This window comes from Opisthocomus hoazin, chromosome 1 (assembly GCF_030867145.1).
Source record: "Opisthocomus hoazin isolate bOpiHoa1 chromosome 1, bOpiHoa1.hap1, whole genome shotgun sequence".
NCBI lineage: Eukaryota > Metazoa > Chordata > Aves > Opisthocomiformes > Opisthocomidae > Opisthocomus > Opisthocomus hoazin.
Window position 1 is genome coordinate 73,033,026 of NC_134414.1, and position 22,213 is coordinate 73,055,238.

The 22,213-nt window shown below is 42.4% G+C and overlaps 1 protein-coding gene across 3 annotated transcripts in view; it reads right to left on the minus strand.

Annotated features, from left to right (window-relative positions):
* LOC104326933 (E3 SUMO-protein ligase RanBP2) overlaps nucleotides 1-21,790 on the minus strand; it is a 33,949-nt gene extending 12,159 nt beyond the window's left edge. For 2 of the 3 annotated variants that reach the window (XM_075425656.1, XM_075425646.1), the window contains exons 1-21: nucleotides 21,514-21,790; nucleotides 19,002-19,069; nucleotides 18,428-18,539; nucleotides 17,357-17,509; nucleotides 16,292-16,522; nucleotides 15,715-15,860; nucleotides 14,005-14,197; nucleotides 13,221-13,311; nucleotides 12,134-12,343; nucleotides 11,439-11,617; nucleotides 11,159-11,334; nucleotides 10,718-10,841; nucleotides 10,183-10,344; nucleotides 9,708-9,845; nucleotides 9,471-9,617; nucleotides 8,813-8,995; nucleotides 8,646-8,729; nucleotides 8,006-8,144; nucleotides 7,741-7,838; nucleotides 2,606-7,196; nucleotides 1,483-1,560 (exon numbers count right to left, since the gene is read on the minus strand). In XM_075425656.1, the coding sequence (XP_075281771.1) occupies nucleotides 1,483-1,560; nucleotides 2,606-7,196; nucleotides 7,741-7,838; nucleotides 8,006-8,144; nucleotides 8,646-8,729; nucleotides 8,813-8,995; nucleotides 9,471-9,617; nucleotides 9,708-9,845; nucleotides 10,183-10,344; nucleotides 10,718-10,841; nucleotides 11,159-11,334; nucleotides 11,439-11,617; nucleotides 12,134-12,343; nucleotides 13,221-13,311; nucleotides 14,005-14,197; nucleotides 15,715-15,860; nucleotides 16,292-16,522; nucleotides 17,357-17,509; nucleotides 18,428-18,539; nucleotides 19,002-19,069; nucleotides 21,514-21,621 (7,411 nt within the window). In that variant the 5' untranslated portion in view covers nucleotides 21,622-21,790. The remainder of the gene's footprint in view (nucleotides 1-1,482; nucleotides 1,561-2,605; nucleotides 7,197-7,740; nucleotides 7,839-8,005; nucleotides 8,145-8,645; nucleotides 8,730-8,812; nucleotides 8,996-9,470; nucleotides 9,618-9,707; nucleotides 9,846-10,182; nucleotides 10,345-10,717; nucleotides 10,842-11,158; nucleotides 11,335-11,438; nucleotides 11,618-12,133; nucleotides 12,344-13,220; nucleotides 13,312-14,004; nucleotides 14,198-15,714; nucleotides 15,861-16,291; nucleotides 16,523-17,356; nucleotides 17,510-18,427; nucleotides 18,540-19,001; nucleotides 19,070-21,513) is intronic. The other variant, XM_075425665.1, reaches the window with a different exon arrangement.
* Nucleotides 21,791-22,213: the final 423 nt, after the last annotated feature.

Here is a 22,213-nt window from a genome sequence, read left to right on the forward strand (position 1 = left end):
ATGGCCCCACCGGAGAAAAACTTCAATACTTTTGCCTGGAGGTGCAGAACTACTACGAGGTTAAATCTCTTCTCAGTGCTGCTCTAGCACAACTCAGAAGCCGCTCTCCAAAAGACATTCCCCATGAGAAAGCCTCAGATTATATTTGCATCGCGTAGGCTTGAAAATCTGATTTAGAAAGTACTTCCCAAAGTCACTTGCTACTAAGTCAGAGCTCAACACAAAGCCACCAAAAACTACACTGAAGACAATTATCAACTATACATAAATCACTATGTATATAATCATACCCTAGTTATCAGATTGGAAGAACAGTCCAGAGCACCAGGAAGGAGTATTTTGCTTGTTTGTTTCAAATACGCACACACCCCCCCCACTATAAAAGCAGGATCAATTTGAGGTAGCAGAAGTTCTTGCAGGTATGCATTGGTGCAGAATGCTTAATCACTTCACATTATGATCACTGAATGATGACAATAGAACTGAATTGTTAATAAACTCCACGCACAGGGACGTCTAAAAACACAGAACAGCTGACTTTAGATCACATATATAGAACAGGAGGAGTTCAGTGTTTAAACAGGAACAGCTTCTCTAGAAAGACAATTTCGGGAAAAGAGTGTTTGGAATGACATTTTGACATTTGTAAACAACATGAGACAGTAACAGAACACTGTCTTGTGCAAACTAGAATAAAACTCTGCTTTTTAAAATTAAAATGCTGTTGAATTGAGTATGCTTACAGCAAGCATACTTGCAAGAAGCACCGTTAGTAACATCTTATAATGCCATATAATCCAACTACAAGCTGTAACAGTTTTGATTACAGGTTCTGAATGTAAACTAATTGTTTACTCAGCAAAAGTTTTCTAACCACCTAAAGTAGACTTCATATTATAGATGAAGTATATACACCTAAGCAGTAGCTAAGGAGTTTGCTTTCTCATTTCTGTGCGCTCCTTGTTTTCAGAAATGCAGTAGTTAACGTATCGATAATCAGGAAACTGAATTAAACATTTCCATCAGAGAAGCTAAACACATTCTAGTGTTCTACTGGATAACCTGCCTGAGATCTTCAAGCATATTTCACTGAAGTGGAAGACCTCAGCTACTAAGACATCTAGTCTCTAAAAATAACAAGAGAATTTAACTTCTTTAGAAAAGGGAAATTTTAGAGATCCAGTGTGCACGTTCAGTAAAACCGTGACAGAGAAGTGCAACGCTGACACCCTCAGAAAACAAGGCAAACAGAAGCCAAAAGCTTAAATAGGGCCATCCACTGTGCCAGCTCGTATTAACGTACTAAGGGCTACAGACATTCTTCAACAGGACAAATACAGTAGTCAGACACACAATTTGAAGTACTCTTCAGCATGCATGCTAGTTATAAGGATTACTGAGTCAACTGCTTTGCTGCAGTTGAGTTACTGTCCATGCCTGCTAAAGTGTTTTTATCACACATTCAGTGCAGTGTGTAAATACCTTCATTATCAGCTTGCAAGGAAGATGTGCTTGTCCAAAACGCCACTGGATTAGATTTAAAAAGGCTAAAATTAAATCCTAAAAAAATAAATTGTTTTGATATAAGTGTTTACCTGGAATTTTAAAAGGGTAAAACAGACTTATCTATGTTCTGGAAGCATTCCATAGTTGTATTTCACAGTAGGAAATTTCATCTGTTCATTCTACACAAGCTTATCTGAACCACGGGAATAAACTGCAGCCATCATCTTCTGCCACATCACTTTATTATACTTTACTTAATGAACAGACAGTATGCCTTCATTAATTCTGAATTACTAGTATGTAAATTCAACTATGATCTGATTAAGCAGTATTGCACTGATGGGAAGCAGCACATGAAGCCTTTGAAGGAGAAGTACTCTAACATTCAAATGTTCACAAATCCCATTCTTCTCACAAGACACTTCAGCACATTACAGTGGTCATGTTGCAGCCACAACTTCTGCAAGCACATCTTCTTCAGACAGTATCAGAAACTGTAACTGAGGCTGTAATCACGTCATCTCTTTTCAGGCTAAGGAATGAGGCTAACATCTACTGTCATTGAAGCTACACAGCTGAAATTGCAGAGGCCAATAACAAAGACTCTAAACAACGGTACAGAGAGTAGTTTTAGCATACCCACCCATTCACTCATGGGGATAATTCAAATTTTAGCTGAAGCATACATTTGCTGTTCTTGCACTTTACCACTCAGAGCAAAGGCCCAGGTACATGTACTGCCAATCCAACTACCTGTTTAAGTCTCAAAAAGCGAATCCACAGCTCCTCCTTTAAGCACTTCAGCCTGAGCTTCAGCTACAGCATTTCAGAGTTACAGCTCCTACTTGAAGTCCCCTTTCTCACTAACCAACAAACCTCCATCCTGCATCACACGTTTTCATTTCTATATTAACATAATTATGACTTCAAATTCACTCGTTTAGTTGAAACTCTTGAGAGCTTCTGAACATGCGACTACCCACATTAGAACTGAAAGAAACTACCTATTACCGAGACAACAGAGAGTAATGAATAGCACAGAGATGACCGCTTAGTAAGTTGCATAGGTGAATAAATTACGAGTTCAATTGACACTTACCTTTGTCTAGAATTCTAAATGAGAAGTTAGAGGGTCCATCTTGTGTTGAAGTAGGCAAGTTGTCCACCTTGCTGTCTAGAGGCTTCCGAGCAGCACTAGAGCTTTTCGGCTGTTCAGAGGCTTCCGGTTCTTTCTGCACTCTGTTCTGAGATGCTGGAATAGGGTCTTCACTCTTCCTTGGAGGATTAAAGCTGAAGCCAAAGAGAGATCCAGTAGCTGAAGTATTTCCAAAAGTGAATGTCTTTGACTTTCCATTACTGAAAATGCTCTTGACAGATTCGGATCCAAACACAAACTTTGGAGGAGAAACCACTGTTTTTGTTGGTGTTTCAGAAGCGCTTGACACCTCTGCAACCTCTACAGTTACATCAGAAGCATCATCACCACGGCTGAGGTCAGTTCTTTCTCTGGTAGTTTCTTCTAGCACAGCTACAGCGTTTTTACCACACGGAGATTCCTTCGGCGTATTGGCACGAGAAGAAAGAGGTGTTATCAGTGTATCTCTCTCTTGGGCATGCTTTGCTTCATCAAAAATTTGCTTAAATGAGTCTGCAACATCTTGCAGCTTGAATCGCACGGCCAGAAGTTCTACTTTCCTTTCCCCATCTGCAAAGTCACAGGCAGTCCACACCCACGCTCTATCAGATCCTTTCATTTGTTGCATATTCATATCTGGTGTTATTCTATGATTGGCGCAGAGTTTTAGCACCTGGTCCCTTCTCATTACTATACGCACTTGTTTGTTGTCGTAGTTCTGTAATATCTTGATATCCCCGATACCTCTCTCTTTCCACTGATTGGCATCTTTGTCATATCTGTAGAGCTTAGCTCTGTGACTGAAAACGACTTGCTCGTTCTCCTCACCACTGGTCACTTCCACAAGGTCAGGCAGAGGTACCACAGGTTCAAAGTACTGCCCATCTCTCTCCTCTTCTTGGGTAACATCAGAATCTTCATCTGTGCCTACCGATGTTCTGCTCTGGTTCTGTTTGGCAGGAGATTTGGATGGGCTCAAGGCAGATTTAAAGCTGAAACTAAAACCTGTGGTAGACTCTCCAAATCTAAAGAGATTTTTCCTTACAGGGCTACTTGCAAGAGGCGATGCATATACCGAACTACTTACGCTATCATCCAAAGCTTCTTCACGCAAGTCATAGTTATCCCATTCCAGAGTAGGCCCCGTACTTTCAGCATGAGGTTTTATAACCAGATCAGAAGCACTGCTGGCACAAACAGAGTTTACGTTTTCCTCTTCTGACAGTTTAGTTTTGTCATCTGTCAGAAATGTTTTGAGATCTTTTAAGCCACACTTCATTTCTTCTGCTTTCTGTATAAGTTGAGCTGTCCTACCTGTATCAACAAGTTTGTGGGGTGTCTGCAGTGCTATATCTAGTAGTAGCCTCTGACACTCTTCAAACTTCTGTTTGAACTCCTCAGCCTGCTCCGGTGTCTTAAATTTTGCTGCCAGATGTTCCAACTTTGCATCACCGTCAGAGAAGTCACTGGCCATCCACATCCACGCTTTGTCTGAGCCAGACAGCTGTTTCAAGTTCATTGTTGTTGTTATCCAGTGATTTGCACACACCTTCAGTACCTGCTCACGCCGCATTAATATTCTTACTTTGCCATTAACCTCGTTTTTAAGAATCTTCAGGTTGCCCACCCCACGTTCTTTCCATTGGCTTGTTTCTGGATCAAACCTGAACAGCTTTACTCTTTGGGAGTATAACGCTTTCTCATCTTCCTCTCCTGTAAATGGTTCTACTTTTTCAGGCATCTGAACGATAGGTTCAAAATGGATATCATCACTTTCCTCGGTCTTATACACATCATCATCCTTCTCACCCAGGTCAGCAGACGTGTTTGCTTTCTGATCCACTTTAGAATCCTGCGAAGAAAACAGCTTTTCACCAGCACCTGAAAAGCCTTTGAAGTTAGGATCTTTTTTGCCAAACTGAAAGCCTTCTGCGGGAGTTTTTTTTGCAAGCTCAGCAAAAGTGTAAGTGCTGCTATTTTGCCCAAAAACAAAGTCACCTATCTCCTTGTTCGCTGTTTCTTGCAACTGGAATATAACTCCACTATCTGAAGGCAGCTCCTTTTTGTCTTTTTCATCAATGGTTTTTAAGAAGCCAGTTGCACACTCTTTGGATGACTCTTCTTTCTTTGTGGCATTTTTACTAGAGTCCTGTATCCCAAATTTAAACCCGTCTGCAGGAACTGGCATTGAAAAGTTAAATCCTTCCTTCGCAGGCTTAGCTTCAGTATCAGAAGGTATCTGAAATGTAAACGGTGTCTTGCCTTGCTCATCATGACCAAACTTAAAGCCCTTTCCTAAGAAATCACACTTGAAGCCTGTTCCCAGCTGTCCTCCGCCAGGTTCCGATAACTTACTTTTCAAGCCAAAAGTAGGAGTCGATGAAGCATCACCAGCAGGCTTACCAGATGGATTTGGTGTTTGGCAGGCTATGCAGGCTGGTGAAGAACCTTCATTCCTTACAAGACAAGTACTGCAATCCCACTGCCCTTCCTTTTTAGCAAAAAGCCCTTCAAATCCATTTTTCTGCAGCTTACTTGCATCAGCAACAGAACCAAACCTGGGAGCAGGCGATGCCTGAACAGTAGGTGGAGGCACATTTGGTTGAGCTTGAGAGTTAGGATTCTGACAAGAACGACAGTTCATATCTTTTGCTTCATTTTGGACTCGGCACATAGAGCATTCCCACTGACCTTCTTTTTTAGAAAAAGCAGTTCCCAAGTCATTTTGCACAGTCTTTGGAGCAATTGCTTGCCCAAATTTAAAGGAAATTTGTTGAGCGGATACCACTGCATTAGTTTCGTATGGATTCTGGCAGGCAATGCACTTGAAGGCAGTAGGTTCGTTTCTTACCAAACAGATACTGCAGTCCCATTGGCCCTCCTTTTTAGCAAAAGCAGATCCAAATTTGTCCTGCACAGCGTTACCACTGGCTTTGAAACTTGCAGCAGAGTCAGTTAATGGGGTGCCCTCTGTTTCCCACATATCTGGCTTTGGACTTTGACATGATACACAATTTTTTGCAGTTGCTTCATTTGGAACTAAACATACTTTACAATGCCATTGATCCTTCTTTGAGAGATGCTGCCCAAACCCGCCAGAAGAATAGGTTTGCGAGACTTCCTTTCCAAATGAAAAAGTGGTAGGGCCAGACGCAGTTGATGTAGCTGTAAGGCTGCCTTTGCTGTCAGATTCACTGCTTATCCCGTCTCTCGGGAAATGAAAGCCAAAGTTTAGGGTCCCAGAAAGGGATCTGCTAGGCTCCTTGATGTCCTGATTTGTTTCTCTTGCAGTCCCACTACTCTGAGTCACAGATGTGTCAATATTTGATCCCGAGGTTTTTAAAATATTCTGCGACTCCTCAAACTTACTTTTGAAAAGCATTGCTTCCTCGAGTGTTTTAAATCTAATTGCAAGCTGTTCTGGTTTTGGCAACTCATCTGCGTAATCTAAAGCATGCCATACAAATGACTTATCTGATGCAGCATTTGGAGTCAACTTCATATCAGTATTTATGTAGTGATTTGCACAGATTTTCAGCACTTGGTCTCGCCTCATTAAGAGACGAAATTTGCCAGATACTTTATGTTTCAGTATTTTCACATTTCCAACACCCCTTTCTTTCCATTCTTTAGATTCTGCATCAAAACGGAAGAGCTTTGCTCTGTTGCAGAAGAATTCTTCTTCATCTTCCTCACCTGTCTTTACTTCAATCTTGTCAGGAAGTGGCACCACAGGATCAAAATGAGGACCATCATCATCCTCATCTCCACCATGGGTGCTTCCTCCCTCTGTTTCATGACTTCTATTGGCTAAATCCGAATTTGAAGTCACAAATACAGGTTTGCTTGGTTCTTGGGCCCTAAACATATCACTCTTCTCAAAGCTCAGGTTTTTGTGTGCATTTTGTGCCTTGCTTTCTCTAAAAGAGATGCTTGGAATATGTTTATTGCCATAATTGAAGATGTTTCTTTGACTATTTGTGTGATCATTAAGTGGCTTTTGTTCGATGTATCTATCATCCTGTAAAGGTTTATCAGATGTCAGAAGACCCAAGAGGCTTTCGCTGCTATTAAAGGCTCCATTAGGAGGCTGTGTTGCAACCTGAAGAGAAGAAAAGGTGAAGTCTCCATCATTAGACTTGAAGTTAGTGTTGAATTTAAAAGTTGTTGGCTGACTCGACTGTGCTGGTGTTGGCAGAGAGGCCTTTGATCCTTCTGCTGTTCCTGGCTGTCCAAATTTAGATTTCGGAAAGTCTATCACTTTTGATTCTGCAGGCTTGAAAGTCGGTGGCATGACTGAAGGCTTTGTGAAATAGCCTGGTTCAGGCAATGGTGGGTTTGTGCTTGCCTGTGGAAGGCTGTAATTGTAGTACTCATCACCCCCACGAGGAGAAATTAGTCCAGTAGCAGGAGAATCAAAACGCAGAGGTGTGCCATATATCTCTTGGGAAAACATACAAGCAGAAGTGTTTTGCAGAGGTGGTGTATGCATTGGCTGTTGATACGCGTATATATGCTGCTGAGGTGTAAGTCGGTTCATGCCATAGACAGGAGCCTAAAGAAAAAAACAGAAAACAATTGCTTTGCTTATTATGGTAACATAGAGGACAAAGTCTTACTGTGCTGAAGCCTCTATAACATGTACTCTTAAAAGCAGGGCATAGTTTCAGACAAGTTTCACTTTAAACTAAGACAAAATTAGTTTAAACTGATTAGTTTAAATCTTGGAGGGCATCTAAAAGCAAGCATTGAAAAAGGGGCACAAGATGAGGAGGTTGGTTCCTGAAAAAAGCCTTGAAAAGCCTATTCTCTTTTGCCATTTACTTCAGGGAAAAAACACCCAGAAATTAAGTGCTATCACACATACCCTGTAAGGGACTTCTGCTAACGTATCACAGACATATTTTGCTGGCTTTTCCTCCCAAACGCCATATCCCAAAAATTAGGCAGAAAGATAAATTATCAGTTTATCCCTAGCAGTCCCAGTTTACCAAATACTATATAAGGACCTGCAATTACATCCAACCACACACAGAATCAAAAGCAGCCATTTTCAGTAGATCACTGGAAGCAGCTTAAGCTGATAGATTTGTCCTCACCTTCGTTGGTGTTACATTGGTTGCGGCAGTTCTGAGAAGATACTGAGAGTTATAGGCAGGTGACTGGCTGTAGTAAACAGACGGGCCAGTAGTGGCAACTAAAAAGGAACAGCAGGAAAACAACTTATACTTGATTTCTTGTTGTTGTTTTGAATGGACTCTCCCCAGCAATCAGTTTTTAATAGTGAATCATTAAAACATTGCTGAAATTTCTTCAAAAGTCTTACTTGGTTTCGTTAAGTGTTTAGATTCAGCAGCAACTTGCCTGTTAATGGTGCTTCATGAAGATTTTGTGCTCTCTGGTAACCCTCTGACATTGTATCTGTTCCATAGCTTTCAGCAGGCCACCGATGAGATGATGTATTTGACTTGGAATTATTAAGTTTCATTTCTTGCATTTCATTCTGTCAAGACAAGAGTTGCAACCAAGTGCATAAGTATACATTACACAGGTATCTGTAGGACAAAACATAAGGAATGGTCCTTACCCTCTTGCTATTTAAAAGCACGTTCAAGCTCAGAAAACACAAATAAAGTCACGAGGTACCTGTCAGAATCATCCAAGATCTGCCCATGCATTACAAAGTAATAAGATTATGTTCTAAAGCCAGGTAAAAAAAAAAAAAGCCAAGGGGATGAGAAACAAACTGATGAAAGCAGAACTCTTTCTGCATACAGTCGTTGGCAGGGTTGCCTCTACACCCCTGCCCAAGTCCCAGCCAAGAGTTATTAAGCAAAAAGATTTACTCTTGAACTCATTTTAGGCAGATGTTTACAGAAGATAATGTCACTGATTTTAGTAGTAGTCTAAGAACTGTAACTTAGCCCTTGCTGTTATCATTAAGTCCTCACCATAACTAAAAGGCTAACTGTTCTTCACTGAATATGGTGACAAAATTGTTTACCTTTAAAGCTTCCACTTGCTGACAGATCATTTGAAGTATGGATCTGTGATCTTCTGCCCACTGAGGAGGAGTTTTAGGAGAAAACTAGGAAAAAAAGTAAATTGAACCTTGTGAATTTTTATTCAAACAGAACAATTCCCTGAAATAATAATAGCTGGCTAATATACCTTGTAGCTCTTAGTTGGTGAAAAAGAGAACTTAGGTGGTGATGGAGTGGAATGTTTCATCTCTGAATCTACAGCTCGTGACAGACCATTTCTGAAGGCAGGACTTCCCTCTTCACCATTCTCGCCAAGTTCCTGGATCACCGTATCTAGCATTTCCCTCACAGTTTCAATAGACACCGGCAGCTAGAAAGTTATTTGCAACATGAGTCATGACTGCAATTCTCCCTCAGAGCAAGACAGACCACACTCAGAATTCTGGCTGAACAATTCACAAGGCTTCCATTACATGAATTCTGTTTTTTCAACAAAGCTCTACATCTGTTAAGATTAATGTAAGACAACTATTGACACAAACATTAATTCTATTTTTTCAAACTATCAACCTCTATAAAAAGACAGTGGCAAAAGCTATCTGTTTACATTAAAGCTTTCTTCCACAGAGTAGTCAGAATATTGCATGATCTGGCAGGTTACAGAAGTTACCCAGAGTTTATCAACCCACTGGCGTTAACCAGGCTATTTGTCTTCATCAAAGAAATAAGCTGAACTTGCCTAAATGCAACGCCTGGTCTAAAAAAGCTAACATGAATGCAAACACTTTCATTTTGAAACAGTAATCAAAGCCTTGAAACAAGTTTTTCAAGCAAGAATTACTCACTTTCTCAGTTACTGTCATATCCGAGGAGCTTTCCTCAATGATCTTCATTAGATACTGCTTGCTTTTAAGAAGGTAACTTTTGCGTTCTTCTTGTTCTTCTGGCAGCATGGCATCATTTTCAATCTCTTCTGCCTTTCTTTGGAAGATCTAAAGAACAGGACGCAGATCAGTCACGATCAGTCAGCAGGCGACTGAATAAAGCAAAGTATTTCAGGGTAATGCAATTTATAAACTTACCACAGCAAGATTCCAGTATGAAACCACATTCTTAATCGCTTCAAATGCTAGTAAAGCATCATCAGTTTTGCCATCAACTGCATCCAACGTTGCAAATGCTATATGTGCCGCCTCTTCATACGCTGCAACCTGAAAGACCTACAAAGAAAGTGAAAGACAATGCATACCTAACAACAGAATGACACATCCATTATTATTTTTCTTCCTATAATACAGGGAAAATACTTTTGGAAGAAAGTTGGTACTAAGGGTGTTCGGTGCCTTCCAATCGTATACACAGTTTTAAAGGTAAGAATAAAGCTAAAAGGAGAGACTTTCCCCCCTTCATAGGACACTGATACTACCAAATCCCATCATTAACAGTTTTACAGTAATAACAACGCAAGTTGTACAACGCAGAGAAAAATCCCACAACTGTGTAAGTTTCTGACACAGACCCTTCTCTCACTTCAGTCCTGGCTTAAACAATCTATACCTGAATGTCTGCCCTATGGAAGTGTTTGAAGAGAGGATCCGTAGGTTCAGGAATACTCCTCCTCTTTTTGATAGTTTCCAGCATAGGCAAAACTTTCTTCCAGTAGTAGACACTTCGTCCAATGTATTCCTTCTGGTCGTAGAAGGAGTTAAGGCTAATGCCCTGGGGAAGAAAAGGGAACCAAAGCACGTTATTTCAACAAATGTAAGTCAAAATGCTATTCGTACATATCCTTCTCGTGCTTTCTTGGAAAGTTCCAAGAGTGCTTCTCTGACACTTGAGATTCAACCCCGCAAGGGATTTATCTCAAGAGGTATGTAAAGCAACACACATGTAGAAAATAACACTACAGTTTAAGACCATACTTTATAGGGTGACTAGAGCAACTAATCTGCCCGACAAAATAGACAACAGTTCTCAACAACACATTCTCATCTGAATTTTAGGGTTTTTTCCCCTCTGCCTGTTTATAGTTTGGAAAATAGGATAGCAAAAAAACTCGGATTCTACATATTTGAAAATAATCTCAGCTTACAGTTTTTTGCAGGCTTTTTGCCCAGTGTATAATTAAGGCAGGTTGGAGGCCATGCTTCTCCAGCGTTCGCAGAGTACTTATTCCATGCTGTGTGGTAAGCCTCAGTTTTGCTGCTGTTCCTGGCCTGAATATCAGAAGAAACATTCCTTGATTAGTATTCTCTGTTATTCATCTGTTACACATGTTATTTGCTTGATGAATAAAGCCCACAGTTTTAGTCCTAACCTGCCTCTAGTTTAGAAATGCATTGTTAGAAACGAAAAGTCCATTTTCAGACATCTTTCAAGTGTACCAAGTCCCTACTACAACAAAGCTTCAACGTCCAAAATATGTCAAAGAAGAAATTTAATTTTACAAGAATCTACTGAGACCAATCCAAGCTGTTGTAGCAGAAGCTGCCTAAAGGCTCGGTCAAACATTTCCAAACTGAAAAAGCCTTACGTTGTTTTCCTCTGAAGAAGAGTACGAACAGCATCCCACCAAGATCTTTGCTTTTCAGTATAGAGCTGTTTGCACACTGGCAATGGTAAGAATTGGGGCTGATGTGCACCGTAGTGAGAATTAAACTTCTCTTGCAATTGTAAGTTGCTAGTGAATATCACTCCAAGTAGAAATACCTAGTTTTGGAAAAAAAAAAAAAAACAACAAAAAAACCCAACATAATCAACATCAATAAACTTGAGTTGTATCGTACATTTAAGGACTTGGAAAGCTTACTTACTTCCAGGTCCAACAGGCAAATGGATTCAGGGGCATCTGTCTCAAGTCTCGACGTTTCTTGGGGCAAGTGAAAAATCTGTTTTAACCATTTGCGCATTGGGGGTAAGACCGACAGAGAGTTCCACTGCAAGCCAAGCCACACAAGGTGCTGGAGACTGCCATTGTGCATTCGAACAGCACCTATGCAAAAACAAAGTTGGATGTAGATGTCAGCTTCCTACAAGGCAGCAAAAATTGTATCTGATCAAAGCTGGGTTTCACATTTCATTCTCTCAGAGCAGCCAAAGATACTTTGCAGAACAATAAGCAATAAGATTCCAACTTCCACTTACGGAAGACTGCAAACTTCAAATTAGCCAAACATATCAAGCATACAGTTCATCCGAGTGCTCAAGCCAGCAACCCCTTAAACTTCTGAGACTGTGACTCTCAGATTTCCTTTCACTTCCATCCTCGCCATGTTCAATGCTACAGGTGACTATTTTTAGCAAACCTATTGAACTTCTCCAAAATCTTTAAGGAATTACTCACAAAGCGTTTCTCTACTTTGCAATAAAGTCTAAGTCTTGCCTAGGACATTAGAGCAACTCTGGGCAGCTATTTCAGGGATTTGTCTTTTGTTGCAGTGTGAAGTATTTGTCCAAGAGCTTCCGGTACTGAAAGTTGTGCTGTGTTTCAGAAGGTAACATGTCTTACCCATATCGTATTTATGAAGTTCCACTTGCACTGGTGCTTGTGTGCTGACATTTCCAATATCATCCATGCCAATAAAAGATCTCTCTCTAGAAGCTCCACTCTCAAACAGGCTATCAAACAATGTAAATGAACCGCTCTGGTTTGCAAAACATTCCACAGTCTCTTTAAAGAAGTCTTGCTTGCCGTGGCTTAAGTTCAACAGCATATGACCTAGAAAACAAAAACACCACTTCGCATAAAGAAAGCGGTGAACATAAAGCAAGTAACAGTTGATACACTGGACTGTTCTTGCTACCCAAGGCTGGGTGGGAAATGGGATTTCCCCTTATGAAACCTACAGATTCTTAAGTTATGTTCTCCCTGTAATTAGGGCAGCGTTTCAGCACATAGGCTTTCCAACCTTCCAGTGACAACCATCCCTAGGCATTCAGAAATCCAGTTCTTCAGGAAAACAAAGCCATCTTCTTCTTTCTTGTTATTACTATTCTAAGGGCATTGGTACTGTCCTTCAAATAAGGAGCTGTAATACAAGTGGAAGTCTGTCTTATCAAAGTCCATTCTGAAACAACTGAACCTGATGTCTAGTGGGTTGGTTTGTTTTCATCTGGGCTCTGCAAGAATTTGTAGACTGAAGAACTGTCTATACTTAGAGCAGCAAAAAGAGCAAAGCTGATGAACAAGTAAAAGGACAGAAGGAGAGGGAAACAACAGTATTTTCTTTTCCTCCTGGGGCTAACAATACTTGCAAAATAGCAAGAGCAAGCAGAAGCCATTTCCAGGACATTAAGAGACCACAAAAGTTAAATTCTATCTTAGTGTGCTGGAGAGGCAAAAAGGATAAAAAAAGACACACGTGAAAAGAACATACTCTACTAGCATGCTAAAGCGGAGAAAAAAAACACTCTCGGTCTCAGCATCAAACCACTCTTCTGTTTTAGATGTGTAGTCAGAACCTAGAAAGTTTTATTGCATATTCAATTGTTAACATTACATTTCAAGATAACAAATATGTTCTTTAACAAACCACTTGGCTCTTAAAGGAACTACCCATAACACTGAAATGGAACAGCGTAGCTGTTTTTATTACCAGACTGGCTTTTTCGATCACAGGCCAACGTTTCTAGCACATCTTGTCCAGCTTGATCCCCCTTTATTAGTTTTGTCTTTGGTTTAGGAACCTAGCGAATAAAGGAGAGAATTGTTACAGCTCTTTCACAGTAAGAGCAGATAATTTAGTCTTACGAATTAGGAAACAAGCTTCTTTTTAGCATTAGAAAACTATTTAAATATTCATTCTGAAGGTACTATGTCACATATCCCAGGGAGCGGAGGAACTCCCCCAAAACACACAGAACTGAGGTGGACAAGTATAGCTATTGCAAGCAACAATAACTGTGCATCAGGGCAAGCAATACACGGAATTTAAGTAGTGCCATAAAAAGGACAATCAATTTTACTTCATAAGGCGAAGAATTAAACTTGATTTTTCAGTTCTGCTCTCTACCCAACAAGTATCTGGGAACAATACAGTTCATACACTTCCCTCCCTATAGCAATAAGCCTAATCCTTAACACAAGTGTTCAGCTGTATTACAGAAAAAGGAATACGCTGTGGGAAATAAACTCACTAGCCTTCAAGAATCAGGTTACTCTGATAAGCGAAACAGGTGAAGACACACTTTTACCCTATTCATGTCGTCTGAAACCTTTTCAAGAATTGTGAGAGAGTAGGGTTTGGTGAGTTAGGAGGGAGTCTTTCCTTAGGCAGACAAACGCCAGTTCATCTCAGGAATACAGGACTTCAACATACGTACAGCAAGAACATTTCAAGAACTGCATCCACTAACGTCATAAACTGAAAAATTACTTACCTGGAAACTTATCAGATAACACAGTGCTGCTAGTTCACACACAACTCTCCACTGTGCCTCACTCTGTTGGGCCATTTTCAGCAGCAAAGTTCCAGCATGCATGTATAGCTGTCCTTTCATTTCCACAAACGTACGAGACAACTCGTCAGCCCCATTCACGTATGGTTTCACTGACTGAAGCACACGATCAAACCTAAGGTGTAGAGAAAACTCGTTCTAAACACAGTCCTGGCAAACGCTATAGCAGATGGTTTTGGTTGATGCCATTTAACTGTGAATCAAGTAACTTCAGGAGTCAATGGTTAGTACTGTCTGTTGCTTAAACTTGAGCTGCACTACAAAGTTCAATAATGGTCTCAAACTCCCAAAACTCTCAATTTCTTAAAGTAAAACATGTTAAATATTACCTAGATATTCAGTCTTTTGCAGCACATCTTTGCACAGCTGCTTTCAGAACTATTCTCCCAAACCAAGTGGATAAACTTGTTCACTACTGCAGACTGAGACATGTGCAGGAGGCAGTAGTCACTCTGCTCTTCCCTTTCCTTCATTTATCAGAAAGGCCCAAACTACAGCTAGACGGGCTCTTCAAAAACAGAGGGGTGCTGTAGCAACCTGAGTAGCTGTAGGCCAGTACACAACCCCACTCAGGAGAGGCTTTCCAGCAAACAGTTCCAACACTCTTTCAACTACCTGACAAAACTATAACGGCTGTTAGCATTGCCATGGTATGGAAGCGCTTCAGATGTAATCACCTTGAAAGGCTCCAATAAAACAGCAGCAGAAAACCCAAGATTGTTTTGGTCAATGTTGTGGAGGAGAAAAAGAAAATAACACGTACTTGGGCATTAAGTATTCCTCATCCATTGTTTGTATTGCCTCAAATACTCATTCAAGATTAACAGACTGAAGAATATTGTTGTACAAAAGACAATAAAACAGCCATTGTGTAAGTGAGGAACCAAGCTAAGTCAATAAAAGCCAGTAAGAAAGGGAAGACAGCAGAAAGGAACATAGATCACAATGAATATATTGACTGTAAACATTGTTTTGTACTACTCTCGGTGTGCCACAGATACGATGCCTTGAAGTCAGCTGGCTTAGCTGGTCCTGTAACACCATCAGTTTTCCCTGAAGGACTGTTCTTACTGCAGGTGGCTTCCTCCCTACACATTATACCATACACCTAAAGTTCCTCATTATTCCAGTACTACTTGTGTTAGTTTAGAACAAAATGACCAGGACAAAGCTGAAACACAAGAGACTGTTTTGGGTTTATGTTTTTTGTTGGGTTGGTTTGTTTGTTTGTTTTCGTTTGTTGTTTTGTTTTTTTTAATTGTCTCTGAAATCCAAAGTAGTCAATTACTGAAGTACGGAACAACACCCTCTTACTGAAGGGAAAGAAGGTACAAAGCTAACTGACCCAGGATATCAATGAGTCTTGCCCATGGCTGCGTGCTGACCATTCAAACAAGGCTTGCATTTCTGTCAAAAGACAGCTTGGGGTTCAAACCGCGTAAAAATCATTCTTGGTGGCTAGTACAGAGAATCTCCTCTCCCATCCACAAACAAGTTAAGCAGTGAAATAGAAGCTCAGGAGATGTCCCGTGACCCAGAAAAAAAAAAAAAAAGTACAATTCTTGGAGAATTATATAGTAGTGGTTTTGCTTGGTTTCGTTTTTTTTAAATACAGGAAAGTTAAAACAGTACCTTTCAAGTGCCTCTCTGCATTCCTGAACATCTCTAGAAGAAAGTGTCATTTTGACAAAGCTGGAATAGGCCAGCAGATGATCTTTCTTGATAGCTCTCCAGTTATTTTTATCAGACTCCACGTCTTGTAAAGATTCCAGATATTCCTAAAGAAGAAAGTTCATCACAGGATAAAGAACAGTCATCCTTCCATGAGGGCAAGGGCAGTACTTCTCCAAAACATATTAGTGGCATTTACTGCATAATCCAGTTTCACAGGTGAGACTTTAACATATTCTGCAGCTGCAAAGTTCCAGGGAACTCTCTGCCTGCGCAATTTTATCCCTAACGGCACTGCTGTATCTAACTCAGCTGTGGAAGTTAGAAACTCAATAGCTCTAGAACGCTTAAGTTTAGCCAGAAAATTCCAATTAAAAAAACCCCAAGAAGTATTTTGCAATTCCACCGGTTTCAGTAGACTTGCATTTGAAGGAGTTAAATCACTTGACAAACAGCCGTCAGAGTAACGACACTAAGAGAAACAGATCAGTTCAAAAGATACGGAAGACTAGCACAGGATCAAAATACGATTAAACACCTCAAATGTCTCTACAACACAGGAACACCATTCCAAGCTTGACTGCAAAGGTATTTTCTTCTCTGCCTCCTGACAATGGAGCACAGCATCTCTTAATCTATTGTTTGAACGGTAGAGCGCAACTAGTCTGATGTTTATGTAGACATCATCTGGTCTTGCATAAAGTTCGGCTTGAATCAAGTCAAAAAGCTGATTCCATCCATCTTCACCTTTACAATCCAATAACTGCTCCTGGTAAACATGAAGGCAACATGTTAATATTTAATTTCCCATGGGTGTTTTCAGCAGCTACAGCACCAGGCAGCTTCTTTCCTCCACTACATAGACGACATTTCTCAAACTACACTACTTACTAGCTTTCAGATATTACATACAATTTGATTAAATACTCAAATATTTAAAAATTGAGATCACTATCATAGAAAACATCCTCAGAAGAATTTGCCTCTTCTCAATGTTAAGTAACGCTTGTCAAACCATTTGGTTCAATGACAGCATACCCTGCCATAGACTACCTTGCTTAAAAGGAACAGACATCTTAAGACTTTAAGGTGCTTGCTGCCTAGCTACACAAAATTAATATACCTCTGCAAGAGTGGGATTGCATGACTGAAAGCATTTACACAGTATTTGAGAATTACAGTACTTCTCACTTTCTGCAGAGCTGATCATAATACAGATTTAAAACCAGAAAAGCAGCATAGAGCAAGCAAGCTCGAGTTCACAGGCCTGCTACCTTCCTGCCAGTCACACAACAGAAAGATCAGGTAGTGCCTATCTAGTCCTAACTTCTCGGATATGATAACTAACACGGTTTCTCAGCATTTTTTGAAGAGGATTAACCCTGAAACACTAAAAAGGGTATGAAAGTCTGTAGCTGCAGCTTTCTTGAAAGCCAGACAAAAATTGTCAGACTGCAAAGAAAGTAACTTCTTATAGATTTAATATTAAAGATTCTAAAATAATTTAGCTAGGAAGAGTTTCGCATGAGGTGATGTAAAAAGCACTCCAGTCAGATGCTGAAAGTTTCTTTAAGCCACAGAACAGAGGTAATTTGGAATGTACCTTCAGCCGAAAAACAGCAGGACTCCCAGGGAAAAGCTTAGCAGCTCTCTCAACCCAGTATTTTGCTCTTCCATCAGTGATGTTGTTCTTGCATAGTAACTCTGCAATCTTCAGTACAAGATCTTTCTGTGTTGGGTTCAACTCCACAGAACGCTAGTTTTCCCCACGCACAGACGGGAGGAAAAAAAAAAAAGTAACTTCATCTTACAATCCACATACAACAGGAAAGAGTTGTCCCCCCACAATCAGACCCAGCAGTTCACATTAATTACATCTACCAATACAGAATATATTATGAAAAGCCCTTCTAAATGCCACCACTAATTTAGAGCACCCAGATTTGACTCCTGGAATTCAGAAGAGCCTAAGAAATAATGCAAAAGCCAGCCCCTCTGCATCTACCACTGCCTACTGCTATACACAGGCAGGAGGAGTATAAGGACCTCTAGAGTAGCCAGATGTGAACACTTCAAAAAACCAAAAAAATAGCTAAGACACACAGTTTAAGCAGCACTTCATGGAGTTGTGTTGGCAGCCAGACTTCGGAGCACATCTCCCCTCCCAAAACCAGAACAAAGACATTCTGATTGGGAATTTGACATTTCTATGTTTGCCGAATCAAAATTAGATTTGCCCCTCCCTTCCACTCCTGCCCCCTCCAAAACCAGCCAAAACACCCACTAGGCCTACAGTCTTCTAGTAGCAACTAGATTCCTGTTGTCATCAAAGGCCACATTAAGGAATTCTACACCAGTCACACGTCTTTAGTCCAAAACACATCGTATGACATGGGAAGCATTTAACAGCAGGTAGCACAAAGATCAAGTCCAGAACAAAAAACAAAGAATCAGCTTAAAAATATACTACTGAAGCAAGTGACACCTAGCAAAGAATCACCAACCACCTCCGCAGTGCTTCATATACCTTCCGTGATCAAATGTGCATAAATAAACCCACAGAAAATAATGTGCTCATGGAGAAACTGTATTGAGAATGTCCAGCACACGTGGATTTTAAAAGCCCATTCTCAAAGCAGTAAAGCAGGACATTAGGGGTCAGTGCAGTACTTGCCTTGTAACACCCAAAAGCTTTTTCTACGTTATCCTCAGCTTCGTAAATTTGTCCAAGAAATCTGTGTGCTTTGGGATCTCTCTCTTGCACACTGAGGTATGTAGATACATACCTATGGAGGAGAAAAAAAAAAGTCAGCTTTTTGACCAATATTTTTCAATAATACTCCCTCCTCCAACGTGTAAGAACTGAATCTGCCATACAGGAAGTACAGAGGCATTTTGTTCTAGATACTTTGCCTCAACCTTCAAGATAAAAGCAACATTTTTTTACATGCACAGATGCTACTTACTTGCAGCAAGTACTTCTGTTATTGAAAAAAAACAACCCAGTAGTTTGCAGAAATGGTAAGAACTACATAATTCCATGAGGAAAAAAAAGCCTTTTCAACCAGATAAGTTTTTCAGTACCACATAACTAATCTTCTGCTAAGTTGCTGTTTTAGAAAGATTTAAATGGCACTTAATACCCACTGCATGATATCGATTTTGGTTTCTCTGGTCTACTTCCTATTTGTTTAGCTTTTCTCTTGCACTTCAGAGAACAGAAAAACAGACAGACAGCAACATATTACCTTTTAGCAAGTTCATATTCTTTTACTTCAAAATACAGCTTAGCAAAGAGGAATCCTTTCATCGACTTCTGAAGGAGAAAAAATCATGAGGACATACTTTAGACATTTGGTACTTTTCAAATCATTCAATAGGGTGACCCTTCTTTTCAGCGACGCTGAATACTTTTAAATGACTGAATCTGGCAACTAGTTATCAGCTCAAATCCACTCCTCACCTTTAAGGGTTTGTTTCTGAAAGACGAAGGATTAAAAATGAAAAGAGTAAGAGCTTAGCTTTCCTATGATTGGCAAAGGCTACTGGGCAAAATAGAGATTACAGGTTAAGGCAGCAACAAGCCCTTATACATGTGACATTTCATAAACACTTCTGAAGAAAGGAAGTGGAAGAATGGGGTCAGCTACATTTAATATCTCTTGCTGCCATGTAGCAAAGAAAAAAAAACGGTACAGACCAAGAGAGATCTGTCATCTGGCCCTGCTGTAGTATACTGTCGTCAGATACTACTGTTTAATACACTTGAGGACAAAGCAATTTTTACCCAAGTCATTCTCAGTTTGCGTACAAAATGTATTACTGTAATAGTTTATTTCTGATGTTGTCAGCCTAAGGTAACTTGAACATACACACTCTACAGGCCAAAGCTGAAATGTCTTCAAAGGTATTTGTTTGGGGGGTGGATAGCACAAAGAAGCAAAGACAAAACAAAAAGAAACACAGAGAGCAAGCAGAGGGCAAGACAGCAGAAGCATGGACAGGAGGAAAAGACTGAAAGGAATGAGCTAAAGAACTAAGTCACAAGCAAAAACCGCAAGGCAGAAGTAAACCAGACAAATTTAAAGCCTGAGCTCCTAGTATCAGTTCAAAAGCAGTTTTGCCTATCAACCAAAAAATTCTGGAACTAGTTACACCTATGATTCCAAATGATTGTGTACATTTTGCATACCCTTGAATTATTAGTCTCCCTCCCTCTCCCACCCCCGCTATTCATGCAAAAAATGAAGAAGTGGTTTAGAATGAAAGCAGCCCACCTAAGAGTCTTCAAGTTGTCAGTCTGTATTTTTGAAGTATGTTATAAAAAGCAAACACTGAAACATGTCAGAGTGGCATCTCCCTTTAAACATGGATAAGAAGAAACCTCAAAAGAAACGCTCTGCAGCCTTATAAGCACACCCCCCATACCCCCAAATCAGCACATCAAGAAAACCAGTAACTATTTCCACCATTGACTGTGCTACACAATTAGTTGTAAGCATTACTTTTAAAAAACCAAATAAATATGCACCAGTTGGCCTTAAGCACAACAGAAGGAGAAGACATTTTTTTGTTGTTGAATTCAATAGGAATGTCAAAACAATGAAAGAGCATCTCCGATTCTGACAGTGATGTACTTGACATTGCTCGTTCTAAACAGCACCCAAGTCAATTAAACAAAGTCACAGGACAATTTTGTCGCTGTTGGGAAAGGTACAAGTGGTGATGATGATGACGGACACAGGCTCTTCATGAATGCCCTCCTGCATAATGGTGAACATGGACGCATTCACGCTACACAACACGCTGCTGAATATTCTACCTCGGCAATAAAAGTCAATTCAGAGCAGCAGAACAGGATCTTTCAGGATTAAATAGCTCCCACCAATTGCATCAGGCTGCTCACTGCGACCTGTATACCATTTTCCAGATACCGTGGAAAGGTAACCAATCAGACAGAGTTCATCATCCTTCTGTCCACTTACTAAAACACAGTAGGAAAATTACTTCATCCCAGTTCTTCCTCTCTTAATACTGCTATTTCACAAAAGGGTCACACAGACAACAACATTAATCACGCAGCACATCAACGAGAACCCAGAGTGCCTCACATGATCCCTATTTGAATTCGCCGTTCTTCTTTATAAAAAAAAAAGAAAAGAATTTCAGGAAACGTCGGAACGATACTCTTCTAAAACCGGACAACGCTGTGCTCGTACTCGGAGCGTCGGCGGGCTCTGTACAGCCACGCTAGGGCTCCCCGGGCGCAACAGGCAGGTGCACGGCTCTGGCAAACCACCGGCTCCCGGCTGGCGAAAGCGCCTCCGGCAAGCGAAACCCCACAGCAGCTCCCCCCACCTCGCCCGGCGGAAAGAAACGCCGAGCAGCCGCGGACTCCCACCACCCCCCCCTCCTCCTCTCACCGCCGGGGACGAGGACGGCCGAGGCCCAGCCCCGCAGCGCCCGAGGTGGCGCGGGGAGCAGCCGGGCACCCCCGGCCCCGGGCCCTTCCCGCGGGGCTCCGCAGCAGCAGCCAGGCCGCCCCGCAGACGCCCGGGGAGGGCCGCCGCGCCCCGCGCAAGCCGCCCCTCAGGCCCGGCGCCACGCGAGGCGGGGGCGGGAGGGGGCCCCGCCACGGGCCGCGCCGAGCCCGCCCGCCCGGCCGCAGCCGCGACGCCCCCCAGGTACCGGCGCGGGAAGGGAAGGCGGCGGAGGGTCCGCGGGCGGTCCCCGCCAGGGCCCGCCGCCGGCAGCGCTCACCTCTCTGGGGGAAGGCGCGGCGGCCTGCACGGAGGCGACGAACCGCTCCACTTCGGGCTTCGTGCGCCTCATCATGGCGCCGCGCCGGGGGCCGCGCCCGGACTCCATCCCTGCCTGCCCGCCCGCCCGCCGGCGGAACGCCTTCCCCGCCGGCCCTGGCGCGGCGCCTTCGCAGGGGAATGAGGAAGCGAGGGAGCGACGCGGCCGCCGCCCTCGCCGCGCGCTACGTAGGTTCGCGCGGCTCCGGCGACTGCGCGAGTGGGCCGCTCCGCGCCCGGACGCTTCCCACTGCCGACGGCCACAGGGGAAGGCGGGGCCTCGGCGGGCACCGCGCGTGCGCCCCAGGGAGGGCGGGTGAGACTAGCGGCGCCGGGCCGCTGCGGGGGTGGAAGGGGGGTAGCGCCTTGCCGGCCGGTCCCGGTCGGCAGTGGAGGCCTCTCTCCTTCCCCGCCTGGGACGGCCGGGCCGGTGAGGTGACGGCAGATCCCCCACTCTCCTCTCCTCTCGCCCCGCCGCGAGGCCGCTGGCCGGAGCCAGCCCCAGCCCCGGGTGAGGGCCACAGGGCTCCGGGCAAGGGGGCCGAGGCCGGGGCCAGTGCGCGGCGTAACGGCTGCCGTGTCGTTGTACCCCGCTAAACTGTGCGCTGGTGATTGCTGCTGGTAGTTCCGAGGCCGGCTTCCATCCCGGTGTGGGCCTTACG